The sequence below is a fragment of the Mya arenaria genome, chromosome 8 (genome assembly GCF_026914265.1).
Source record: "Mya arenaria isolate MELC-2E11 chromosome 8, ASM2691426v1".
NCBI lineage: Eukaryota > Metazoa > Mollusca > Bivalvia > Myida > Myidae > Mya > Mya arenaria.
This window is the reverse complement of record NC_069129.1, coordinates 61,094,817-61,108,737: the sequence shown is the minus strand read 5'-3', so window position 1 is coordinate 61,108,737 and position 13,921 is coordinate 61,094,817. Positions and strand designations below refer to the sequence as shown.

Sequence of the window (13,921 nt, the reverse complement as noted above, 5' to 3'; positions counted from 1 at the left end):
TAATCTAGCGGTTTGACATATATTAACAATAGCAACATAAGCTACTATGAAACTGCTGCTCGGTTTTCCTGGAGCAAAATTACGGTTCTTCTTTTTCGATAACAAATAGGATTGAACTACAATTCTTTATTTCCTCCTTTGAAGAAGATCATTTTAATTGAGTGGCCCCAACGTCAACGCTCGTATGTTGTATTTTTCTTTTAAATATATATTCCACTTCTTTCTATGATGTTTTTTTTTTATTCTAAAGGGACATAACTCTACTCTTATTAAAACCAGAGTTGTGTGCCTAGCTGTCAATGTACTTATTATCTCTTAGATTACAACCTACATTTTCAATGAGATTGCAGACAGGCAACCATTAAGTAGTAGACTTAATCATTAAGAATTTTAACTTTCGCGCATGTGTAAAGATCCGCCCACTGCCTATCATCCGATACACACTCCCTGCGTCAGATTTTGCGTCGAGAATGTATCAGCCAATGAGGTTGTATTCTAAGTCAGTTAGATGACCCGAAGTGAATTCTTAAAGATTGAGAAGGACTCGTTCCATTCGGAACTCCTCGGCCATTTTTTTCAAAATTGGACGGTTTACATACTAAAAAAGTGGTACGTTTAAGTCCGCTGCAAATAGATCGCGTAGTAGTCTTATTTAGCAGTTAAAATTTATGACTTAACTCTTGGGAATCTTAATCATGTTTGCAATAACACACTTCACTGGTAATCAATTAAAACTGAGATCAGTAAATACAACTCTTAAACACTTCATTTAATTAATGATATTATTCAAAAATTTACGAACTACTGGAACTGATGTACCGGCATACATCCGAGGTTGTTTTTGAAAAAAATGGCCGAGGAGCTCCGAATGGGACTCGTTCGCTACGCTCACTCCGCCCATTCTCAATCATAAAGAATTCACTTCATGTCATCTAACTACTAAATATATCTTGCAGCATTTGTACCTAGTTAAATGTCTAGAACGACATGCCTGTTATGGCTAAGGTTATAGATTTTTTTGCACGCCGACTACGTCAATTCTTAATATGATAATACCTCGACCTTCCTTTCATCGAGAAAAAAATAGACGCGGTAAATAAACCGTCAAAACCAAAGCGTACAGACGGGTGTACGTGTCTTAACTATAAGTGATCATCTGAGTTAGAATGTGAACGGGTTGACACAGTTTGACAAATGCTTGAAGGACAATAACGACAACAATTATCATTTTCTGTGGAAGGAGAGTCAGCCCACAGGGGCAGGGTGCGTTGTTTTGACACACCCCTTCGATCAAGTCCTCCCCCCCATTTAAAAAAAAATCCCATGAAGGGGGAACTGTTACTAATGATAACTTAAAAAATATAAATATAATATTCCATATAAAATTCCATTTAAATGTAAGTTTTCATTAGTCACAGTTCCCCCATCATTTTTAATAAGTCTGGGATTATTTTTTTTTAAATGGGGCGGGGGAGGGGGGGGGGCCTGAGGTCAAAGGGGTGTGTCCAAACAACGCACCCTGCCCCCATGAGGTAGACAAGATCAAATGGATGACTTCTATCAATATCTCACACGCAGTTTTCTTATGAAAACCATTCAAGAACGGAGAACAATGCGTTTAAATATTTGTTTATTCTAGATTTTGACCAGAAACAACATTGTGTACAGTAATTTTCACAATGAAATACACAAGTTCAATAACAGCATGAACAGTTTTGATAAAATACTATGAACACAATGTATTTACAATTTTACACATACACTGATTTGACAGATGTTCTCGGTAGTGATGATGTAAAGGCGAGCAATGTGATATGATTACTGTGATTTAAAATGTTGTTTTTTTTTAAATTACTTAACATGAACACCATAAAGCTAAATTTCGGTTTTAAAACAGTGAAAATGATACATATGCCTATGTTATGTGATATTTACAATGAAATCACTAAAACAGGAACGTCCGATAACGTTCCAATGATAAAATATCTGCAAATAACAACGACTAAATTAAAATTTAAACACTAACGCTCTTCAAGCAAATGTATTTCCAAGTCTCTTTCAAATCTTCAACAAAATTGTAACCAGTTCACATGTACTAGTATTCTCGATTATGTACAAATGGGAATGAGCAATGATTAACATGAACCCCAATAGCAGTACTTAACAGCACACGATGCATCAGATATTCGGCAAGGCACAGTTTGAAATACATGTCAGTCAATAAACCACCATGTGGATCATATGAATGTTTTAAAACGTATGTACACACGTCCACCACAATCATGTTAACTCGATTAAGCAGCAATCTTTTCTGTATCCGTGGACCGAGAAGATGGGTTGGGGTTGTCGGGGTGTGGGATGGGCCGCCCAGGTCCCACTCAGCTGACACTTCCATCGCGAACATACACGACTGGAAGCAAACGTCGCACGGCCACAAGGAAACCTTGAAACACTTCAGCAGCCCTGCTAGTTCGGAATAACAAAGTCTTTATCGGACTGTTGCACACTGAAATATATATATAATATTCAAAATCTATTTAAAGTCGTCTTCTGTATTAGAGGAAAAATAAAACTGAAACACTTGTTAAACTTGAAAATTTTCTTTCGAAATAAACGTTTGATGTTATTTGTGTTTAATATAGGTCAATTTAGCTAATAAGCCATAACGTACAAACTAAAATAAAAGTAACAACTGACTCCGAGCTACTTTTATAATCGTTAATGCTTTTTTAGAAAGGTGATGCCTCACCTAGAGTATAACCTTGGTGAGTTGGACTTTCTGTGCCCGGAGAAGCTGCTGGTTCTTCTCTCCCACAGCGCGCTCCGCGTCCTCTCGGACCCGAAAGCCGATTAGTGCCGTGCTGGTGTCTGGCGGCTGGTTCCCGTCCGCGATGTTCAGGCGGATGGACTCCGGGGCCGGCTGGTATCCAGTGAAGAATATCATCAACTCCCCTGTAGTCGCGTTCTTGGGCAGACCTGAAGCCTTGACGAAGTAGAACACGTCGTCACGTGACGGAGGCTCCGGCTGCAGGGCTTGTTTAGACATGCGGAGACTTTCAATAGCCTCGACCCGGTTTAAAGGTTCCATCGAAATCTTCTGTCCCTTAACATATAAATTGTTCTTTTTTTGAAGAGCTTTCTGTGCCGATGCACTGTTGTCGAACTCTACGAATGCTTCTCCGACTGGTTTACCAATGGCATCATGAGCAACCTGGACGTTTATCACTTTCACACCAAGGCCATCAAATATCGGCCGGATGTCCCAGTTTTTGAGACCCAACGTATTCTTCAGTCGCAGGAATACTTGATCGGAATCAAGTTTGATTTCCGGTGTTGAGATCGTGGAGCCAAATATATCTGGGGACTTTGTGTCTGCCGGGCGGACCGACTGAACACTTGGTTTAGGATCTTTTTTCTCTGGCGCCCTATTGGCTTCAACTTCAGCTTTCATTTTCGCTAACATGGACGCAATGGCCTGTTTGTTTGACCGAGTCAGCTTTATGCTTATGCCATTCAGCCATTTCCGTTGCATAGCCTTTTTAAAGGACTCATCATTTTCAAATTCCACATAACTTACACCAGTACAGGGCAGTTTACTGTCAGAGTCTATAAATATTGCTTCACCCTTTTTAGCTATTGCACACCCATGGAAAAGCCTCCGAATTGCATCAGAAGTGGTATTATTTGGCAGGGCTTCTATTTTCACCACAAAGTCTTCTTGATGTCTTGGACTTGATATCTTCGGTAGTGTAAGTTCTGGCTCGCCTTTCAGAGCCCTCAGGGTGGCGCTCATTGTGTTACACAAGTCCACCTCCTTGCCACGGTCCAAACTTCCGGGCGGCGTGTAGCTGTCTATGGCCGCGTCATACTCCGTCCTCGGCACCGGCTTGATTACAATTGGCAAAGCTTTCAGTCGTAATCTATCTTTCTTCAGAGCCTCTTTAAATGATATTTCGTCCGAGAACAGTATGAACGTCTTATCCGTTCGTTTCCCCTCGCCGTCATTTATCAGTTTAATGCCGTTTTTAGGAATGTCACAATTGGAAAAGAACTTTCTTATTTCTTTATAAGTGGCATCTTTTGCTAGATTTGAGATCAAAACAGTTTTTAATGACTTTTCAACGTCCGTTGACATTTTTTCCATCTCACTAACTTTGACCAACTCTTTCTTTGTGGAAGAATCAATATTAGATGGTTTTCTTATATCAGCATTTTCTTTATCTTTAATTGCTGCAGTGGATTCTCCGTTTGCGTTTTTCTTTGGTGAATCGATGGATTTATCCTCCAGTTTTTTCGTTTCTTCCCGAGTAGAAACTTTGGAGCTATTTTTGTCATCTCGATTCTTGTCCTTCGATTCCTCCTTCTTGTCCCTGGTCTCCCGGCCTCTGTCACTTCTATCCGACCTATCCCGTCTGTCCCTCTCAGACCTCCGGTCCGACCTGCTCGAGTCTTCCGACCGTTTCCTATCAGCTTTTTTGTCTTCTACCCGCCTGTCGTCTGACCTTCCGGAACGCCTGTCTCTGTCGCTGTGCCTCTCTGAACGTTTGTCGTCCCCTCTTCGACTGTCAGACCGTTCCGACCGCCTTTCGACCCCTTGGCGGTCATCCCTCTGTGGTCCGGGGCCGTCACCACGTCTGTCCTCTCTGTGAGGCACGTCATCGAACCGTTCTTTGAAATCACCCTGTCTTATGTCGTTGGCTGAACCAATGAAACGCCGGCCATCATTTCTCCCCGGAGCGCCTCCAATGTTGCGATCAGGCTCACGGGCTACGAACCCAGTTGGAGGCACCCTGTTGTCCCAGTCTTCCGATTCACTTAAGCGACGATCTTCCCTTTGACCTAAGGGTCCATCGAAGCGCTTATCGACAAATCCTTCACTTCCAGGTGGGCAATTGAACGTACTTCCTGTTGGACCACCCATTCGTCTGTTGCCTTGACTAGGTGGTCCACCTGGGTGCCTTTCATCGCGAACTCGTGGCCCATCAAAACGTCTATCATCTTCGTTGGCTGTTGGCGCACCTGAACGCCTCTCATCACGAACCCTTAGTCCATCGATTCGTCTGTCGTCGCCGGGGCCAGAACGACCATCGAGGCGCCTGTCATCGTTGCGTCCCGGAGGGCCATCGAATCGAATGTCATCGCGACCTAAAGGACCGTCCATAAGGCCCGGAGGGCCATGGAAACGTCTATCATCGCCACGCCCGGGTGGCCCTTCAAAGCACATGTCGTCGCCGCGTCCAGGGCCGCTATCAAATTCTCTTCCTGGAGGTCCATCAAAGTGTCGATCGTCTCCGCGCCCAACACGACCTGGAGGTCCATCAAAAGGCCCAAGTGGACGATCAAATCGCCCGTCATCGCCGCGACCAGGTGGACCAGCAAAGCACATGTTGTCTACGCGACCAAGAGGGCCATCAAATTCCAAGCCTCGTGGTCCATCAAAGCGCCCCGGTGGACCATCAAATCGCCGACCATCTCCGCGACCCTGTGGTCCTTCGAAAGGAAAGTCGCCGCCTCTTCCACGAGGAGTATCAAGAAGGGCTCGGCCTCGACCAGCAAATCGCTCCCCGGGGCCACTATTAAAACCTGGTTCTCCGTCTAATCTATCGTCGGGTCGACCATCAAACCTATCATTCGAAAATGGAGGTCGGAAGTCAGACGGCACGTCGTTAGGTGGCCTGTTAAATCGGTCGCCTGGCTCCAGTCTTCCCCTGTCGCGTATGGCAAGCGGATCGTCATAAAAGACCTCCGGTGGGCCAAATCCATGGTCTTCAACGGGAGGTTCCGGGAAGTCAGGCGGACGTCTGTTGTCAATATAATGTCCACCCCTTCCTCGGCCCCTATGAGATTGATATCTGAAATTATCTCTTCCTTGAATATTTGCCTCTCTATCAAAAGGCGGTCCCGGCGGAACTCCGTGTAAATCATCAAATGGTGGTGGACTTCTGTTCTCAAATTTTCCCTCTCTATCAGGTGCTCCATGAAAATGATGCCGTCTTTCGTCAAAGGGACGGTCATCGATCGGCATCTGTCGATCTCTGAATGCTCCAGGAGGAGCTCCTCTATGATCTGGAGGCGGTCCTCTGTGATCGTGTGCTGTTTCAAAAGGCGGCTGGTCCGGGTTTGGAAGTAAAGGAGCTGATCTGCCGCCAAACCGTGGGCCCCCGTCACCTCTCCCGCGAAATGCTGGCGGTCTCTGTCCAACTGGCGGTCCTTCTCCAAACTGCTGATGTCCTCTGCCACCAAAAGGCGGTTGTTGATCTGGTGGGTGGTCAAAACCTGGGCCCTCACTAGGCCTATTAAAGTTATCTCTCGGCCCCATGTTACCCTGCTCACGACCCACAGGAGACCGGAAACCTCCGTCAAGTGGGGGCTGTCCCCGTCCATAGGGCGCATTGGTGTTCTGGTCCTTCTGGTTTGGAATAAACGGTTGGTTGACCAAAGGCGGATTTGGCAACAATGTATTTGTTTCTCGATTACCTGGAGCTGGCATTCTGTTCATACCGGAAACAGGCGGTACAGGTCCATAGCTATTTTGAGCGGGGTTTGGAGGTCTAAATCTGTTGGGCTCCTGGGCACCTTGAGGTCCCATTCCCATGAGCGGCATCCTGGTATTCGGCCTTGCACCGACATCTCCCTGCGGTAACATGCTCCTCGGCCCAGGATATCTTTGGTTTCCGGGAAACTGTGCCCCAGGCCCGGCACTCATGTGCTGTGAGATCGGGGGAACTTGACTAGGGATATTTGGCGGATTAAGTCCGCTAGTCGGTGTACTTGTAGATGTTGCGAGTCCTAAGAGCGGCCTGAGAAAGGCTGGTGGTTGTCCAAGAATATTTTTCCCCGCTTGAGTAGCAGGAGGAACAACCGGAAACAACGGCGAGGATACGGAGCTGACACTTGGAGGGGTGGCTGATGGGATGGCGGTTTGAGATGTGACTGTCATCTTAGACGTCAACGAGGATGTATCAAACGTAAATGGCTTCGATGCTGTCTCCAGTGCACTTGGAACATTGCTTCCTGGTTTATTTGTCTGAAGTTTCTTGTCTTGCTCTTTAATGTCCTTGCTGTCTGGCGAGAGAGACCGCTTCCTGGTTCCCCGCCTGCTGCTGGAAGAGTCACTGTCGCGGTCCTTATCCCGGTCACGCGGGCGGCGGTCACGATCCCGATCTCGTCGTGACTTCTTGTCGTCGTCCCTGTCACGCCGTCGGGATGAGTCACGATCTCTTCTGTCACGGTCACGTGGGCTGTCTCTGCGTGAACGCTCCCGTGACCTGTCACGCGATCGGTCCCTCTCTTTGCTTCCTCGCTTGTTGTCTCGCGTGTCTGTGGATTTAACCTTATCCACTGGTTTGTTTCTACCAAATTCATCTACTTGGTCTGACAGAGACGTAGAACTACCGCGACTTGATAAATTACCACCAGGTGCGCCTGTACGTGCGACAGATGTGGCGGGCGGGGTCTGCCCAGTGGGAAAGAATTTCCCAAACGATGACACTGGACCAGCATTCTGTTTTGTTACTGCGGGTTGACCACGTCCATATGGCATCCCTGTGTTACCGAACTGATTGACGGAAGTTTGTGGCTGCTGTGGTTGCTTGTGTACCTGTTCACTCAGTTTGCCCATGGGTGGAAGCCGTTGCCCGGGGAAACCCGATGGAGGCTCATGTACGGTATTTTGTGGACTCTGGTTACCCTGAGGGTTGAATGGCTGCTGCTGTCCCCATCCAGGCTGGTTCTGCGGATACTGTCCTAGGCCTTGGTTACTTCCACTTTGGTTCACAATGTTCGAATTGTTAAAGTTCGCTTGCTGATTCGGCCTGTACTGGCCCACATTGTTAGTCTGGCCACCAACTGAATATTCTCCTGGAAGCACACTTTGAAAACCTTTTGTCTGATTATTTTGAACACCAGTTGTATGTCCCTGTGCGTTATTAGTTCCTAGAGGATTTGTTAAGTTAGCACTAGCAAGAAATCCCAAAGCCTGCTGAATGTTCCCCGGAAGCAGGCCGGATATCTGACTCAGGGATGCTAACGTGGACTGGTCTATCTTGACGCCCGTTGCTCCACCAGAAGTTTGCTGGTTGGCAAGCAACCCGGAAGATGGCCCCGTCATCTGCAGAGTGGGCTGCTGGGCCGCAGGTGTAAGTGTTTCAACCACAGGAGGTGTCGTAGTAGTTGTCTTCGCCTTAAAACAAATTGATGAAACGATAATTAAAACTGCAAACATTAGTTTAGGTCTTTGGCATAATACATGTACACATTTAGCAGGTATTGCAGTGATGTAAAAGTTACAAAGTAAGATACATATGAAATATATTGAAAAATATGCCTTTCAGTAAATACCAATACATTTATCACAGGAACTATTCTATAGTATAGTATAGTCAAACTAGATACGTCATTATCGCCTTCAAAACAGTAACACGGGCGTTTACCTGGAGTATCGTGTTCTGCATCTCCGTCTTACTGCTCAGGTACAGCTGTACCGGCAGATCATTCAGCAGTTTGCTTGACATCATCATCGCCTGAAACATATAACAATAGCATATTACCTACGTTGTCGTCAAAACGGGGCTAAATATAAGCCATGGAAACGGGACCAATACTTACGGGGCCATTACTAACTAAATCGATCGGTGAAAAAGAGGCCAACAATCACTAACTTAATCGGTCAGGGAAACGGTGCCTCAAATTTCTATATCGGTCAGGGAAACGGTGCCTCAAGTTTCTATATCGGTCGGGGAAACGGTGCCTCAAGTTTCTATATCGGTCAGGGAAACGGTACCTCAAGTTTCTATATCGGTCAGGGAAACGGTGCCAAGTTTCAATATCTGTCAGAGAAACGGTGCCTCAAGTTTCTATATCGGTCAGGGAAACGGTTCCTCAAGTTTCTATATCGGTTAGGGAAACAGTGCCTCAAGTTTCTATATCGGTCGGGGAAACGGTGCCTATAGTAACTTAATCGGTCTGTGAAACGTTGCCTAAACTGACTCTATCGATCAGGGAACCGAGGGTTATAATAATTATAACGGTCAGCGAATACAGGGCAATAACATTTAAATAGGACAGGGCAAAATGGGCAAATGACTAAATACAATCTATATAATATGTTCAAGGAGACGGACCAATACTAATAATACAGTTAATGAGAAATGGGCCAATACAGCATACAAGTATATCGGTCAGGGAAACAGGGCTGAAAATATTTATATGGGTCTGGGAATCGGGGCCAATATGAACTGTGTCAGTGAAGTAAACGGGGGAATTACAAACTTATAAATCGGTCATGGAAACGGGGCCAATACTACCATAATCGCTTGTAGAAACGGGGCCAGTAACAACTATATCAGTCGGTTTAAACGGACCCAATATAACGTCAGGGAAACGAGGACAATTATAACGTAATCGATAAGCTAAACGGGGCAAATAATACCTATATCTGTAAGGGAAGTGGGACAAATATTAACTAAAAGGGTCAGGGAAACGGGGCTAATTCTTACTACAAATGTCAGGGACTGAGGGCCGATATTTCCTATATCGGTCAAGGAAACCCAGGACTATATCTACTATATGGGTCAGGGAAACAGGGCCAAAACCAACTACATGTTTTTCGGTCAGGGAATCGTTGCCAATACTTACTATATAAATATATATAAAGGGTCAAGGAAACTGGGACAATCTTACTTTGTCGGTCAGGTGAACGGGGGCTTATAATAAATATATCGATCAGCGAAACCGGGACTAATACAAACTTTATCAGTCAATGAAACGGGAGCAATACTTTCCACATCGATCAGGGAAACAGGACCAATACAATCTAAATTAATCGGTGGGAGAATCAGGGCAAATATGAATTCGAAGCTTTTTCATTGGTTAAAAAGTTGGGTTTACAAGGAATTGAACCATTTCACAAGGTTGATTTATACGAAATCGTTAATTTATATCTTGACAAAGTTGAATTAACTAGACGCTGCAATGCGACACAAACTGGTTTTACACGATAAACTTTCCGAAAGTTGTCCACAGATACAATATAACTGAATTAAAATATTCAGTTAGTTTATTATGACATGCAATATAAGTTTCCTGGTTTTGCATAATTCATCTTGACGGACCTCTTCAGTAACAGTGACCTTCAGCTTCATATACTAAGTTTCATCAATGTACGTCAATCCTAACAAAAGTCCACCTGGACGCCCGCCAGCCCGACGACATCCTTATCCAAATAACTCGATTCTTCTTGAGCCACGGGTAAAATTGTCACTTAATTTTCCGACATCCATGACCTATATTCTTACCAGGGTTTATGAATATTGTGTAGAAATTGTGGCTCTATGCATGACCCGTAATCTAACTTGAACACTTTCATAGTTGACATAAAGGTTCATATCAACTGTCATAACCATAGAGAATGGAATTTCGAGTGTTAACGACGACAGGTTTCATAATTCCATAATTTAACAGTTTTAAGAAAACAACATTCTGGAGTATGTTCATCTATGACCAAGTTTGATCAAGATTTGTCTAGTTAATTGGCCTCTATTGGGATAGCAATGTTTTCCTAGTGTCTGCACCTATAACCCAACTTGAATTACACTCGAAAGAGACACACATGCGACAAAATGTCACATTTTAACCCTCAAGCGTTTACAAGTAGTTCACCAACCTGTCTGGCGTCCTCGTCGGTGCCAAAGGCTATAAAGGCGTCACCCTTCTCACCGCCGATAATGCGGACGCCCCCTGGTGGAATACTCAGGCCCTTGAAGAAGTTTCGGATATCCATGGCGCTGGCGGACCATGACAGGCCCTGCAGCCTGATGATCACGGACATGGCGAGGATCGACCGGAGGTTCCGCCCACTGCAATATGAGGCAAGTTTATTTTGCGCTTGCCAATTAAATGTTATAGATGACAGTAAGATACTCTTAACACTCTATGCCTTGTATTGAAACTTGGTATACATATATATGTTGGCATGGTTCTTATTTGTTATTGGGTCTTTTTGTTGTAACAGGCCAACTGTGTTCAAGGTTGAATTATATATATGTACGCCCAACAAAGAACCAAAGTACCACTTTTTACTTATCAACATGTCAATGCGTGTGGGGCTAACCCGAACAATTCTCACAGGAAAATATTTCCGAATCCACGAAGCTCACAACAGCCGAAGGATCGCGCCTACAAGCGATGATATCTATTTTTGTTATTTCAAGGTTTGGTGCATTATTAGTGGTTAATGCTGATTCGCATTGTACCTGAGAACATTTTAAAGGTGTATTCTTATTCCCAGATAAGATTCATCACAATTAATAAAAAAATGTTTTAATATAAGAAAAAAAAGATGAATAAATGTGCAGAAAACATTTTCTTAATAAAATCAATGTTTGTATTTCATACGTTTCAATGGTTTATTGAAAAATAACGGCGAGAAACCTCCTGATAAACTTCCCATTTGAAACAATGAGTTTATTGAAATTAGTATAGTATAACCTACGTTTCAACCAATCATTACGCATATCGGCCTTTAAGTTGTACCACGCTTAATCGTTAAAATGCAGTTTTGAAACTTAACATACAAGACGCCGTAAGTTGGTTACCGCCTACTGAAAACACGTAATAATCTAGGCCAGTTGGAACAAGTATGGCCAACTCTCAATGGCAACTAAAGACGTGTTGTCTCGTTTATCAGGCGCGACCCATCTTAAATAATAAGATTCTTATACAATTACTTAAATTATAACATACATATTATTAGTGTACATCCAATAAAATCGTCTATATGCCCCCACTAAGTACCACGCTTAATCTTTACGCTGTGGTAATGGTCTTACCCCAAATCAGAGGATGTGTTGATGTCTGAAGGAATTATCTATTGGTGTGTGCTAATTTATTTTTTTAGAATTATTAGTGTAACCCGATTTTTTTTTTTACAAAAATATGTATTTTTGTTCTTCAAATCATACCAATAAAATGCTTAGTTTGACTAGAAGACAATGAAAATGTACTCCTCATAACTACGAAAGGTGTCGACACTGCTGTACGCCTGTATGTATGTATGGTACAAGAAGAGACAAGGGTCTCAAATGGGCCAAACATCGAGATTTTTAATTCCTACCTATCCATTTGTTTTCAAGAAGAAATTGGAAACAAACGATTTTTTGTTTTGGCCTAATAGCTTGGACGGAAAATATATATATATATATGTAAGCTTTTTTTCACATTAATCAAAGGCAAAAGCGAAATGACCATTGTGTTCCTGACCCAGATAAATATTTCGATGACCACACTTCACCATGGCTATACATCCTTCACGTGCATATGTTTCACTGATTTACGTCGTTACCAAGTAATGGCTGTGTGAGGGACGCATTTCAGCTTCTTTTTATTAAAGGGCAATAACTTTGTCGTTACTGGACCCAGAACAAACTTGCGCTTGTATCCCCTCACTATGTTTAAACACTACATTTCATTAATGTATGTGCCTTAGTTACATGTATATAGTCTTGACTCCGAACGAACGGATGTAAAGACGGGCGGACGAACGCCAACTATATCCGTCATTACAGGATCATTAACTAAATATCAATTAGACAAACATTCTGACCCGAGTTCCAAAAGAAAAAAAATGATATGTTTAGTTATAACTTAATGACTTATGTCTTTGTTGACTCTACATGGCTACTATGTTTCATGGAAAAGGGGCTAAAATGTGACATCAAGTGTGTTAACAAGTTTTCCCTAAATATGACCGTTTGACCTACTTTAACTACTTGACCAGACCCAACAGCGAACTTAACTTATGTAAATATTTGATCAAGACAGGCATTCTTGTACGTGTATTGATTAAGATGCATTAGGACTCAGTAGATATGGCTCCCTAAATATAAGCTCTATTGTGTTCACGTGTTTATTAAAGCAATTTTGACAAATTCGAGGGCCATACTCCTGTCATTCACGGGCGGATCTTGATAGTTTTCAAATATAACCGAAACCGAGATCTCAGCAATATTTGACTTATGTCCAATCTTCGTGAATATCGTATAAAAATAGAGGTTCTATTGTGTTCAAAAGCCGTATACTAGCACTATGTCAATTTCAAGGGACATAATTCGGTAATGCATGGACAGATCTGGCAGGTTTTCGAGCGGTACCGTTATACAGTAAATATCTAACTATTTCATATAAGTTTAGTAAACATCAGGTTAAAAATGGCGTACAATTAAGGCATTCGGAACTCCTCGGCCATTTTATCGAAAACAACCTCGGATGTATTTGGACGGTTTACATACTCAAAAAGAGGAACGTTTAAGTCCGCTGCAGTTAAACTTTATGACTTAACTCTTTCACGGAAAAGACTTGCTTGGTCGTGCAAAGCGGGCGCAGTTTTCGTATTTTTTCCAACAATCCACTGTTTATTCTGCAAAGTTTCTTCTTGCCCCAACAATCCACTGTTTATTCTTTCTTCTGCAGTTTTTTTCTGGTCTAACAACACAAGAGTACCGCCTGCGGGTGCTTAACGCTCGTCTGATTTTATCCTTTCACGGTTTATTTATTTCATTTCGTATATTGGAAAGTGAACAAGTATTCCAAAGTTTGAAAGTGATAGCTTTAATAGTTTGCTTTTAAGTGATCCGAGCACAAAACTTTAAAAAATCAGACTAGCTCGAAATTACAAAGTCCAACCATACTAAAATATCCCCCTACCTCCCTCCTACCCTTGCAAATGTGTGACTCAAAAACCCGTTTTTATATATTGAAGGCATAATCCATTCATTGTCTGTGAAATAAAAATGAAATCAATACAAAAAAAAGCAGAACCTATGTCCAATTCTGGAAATCAACCAAAATCCATGTTTTAACCCCCCCCCCCTCCCCCCCCCTCAAAAAAGAAGGTGAGACACAGCATATTTAGGGTACAATGTAA

At 43.1% G+C, this 13,921-nt stretch overlaps 1 protein-coding gene across 3 annotated transcripts in view; it reads right to left on the bottom strand.

The window, feature by feature from the left end:
• Window positions 1–1,613: 1,613 nt before the first annotated feature.
• Window positions 1,614–13,921, bottom strand: part of LOC128243137 (uncharacterized) — a 44,001-nt gene continuing 31,693 nt past the window's right edge. For 2 of the 3 annotated variants that reach the window (XM_052960698.1, XM_052960699.1), the window contains 4 exons: window positions 10,664–10,856; window positions 8,433–8,522; window positions 2,762–8,182; window positions 1,614–2,506 (listed from right to left, as the gene is read on the bottom strand). In XM_052960698.1, coding sequence (XP_052816658.1) covers window positions 2,489–2,506; window positions 2,762–8,182; window positions 8,433–8,522; window positions 10,664–10,828 — 5,694 coding nt within the window. In that variant the 5' untranslated portion in view covers window positions 10,829–10,856 and the 3' untranslated portion in view covers window positions 1,614–2,488. Of the gene's footprint in view, window positions 2,507–2,749; window positions 8,183–8,432; window positions 8,523–10,663; window positions 10,857–13,921 lie in introns of all 3 variants that reach the window. The other variant, XM_052960700.1, reaches the window with a different exon arrangement.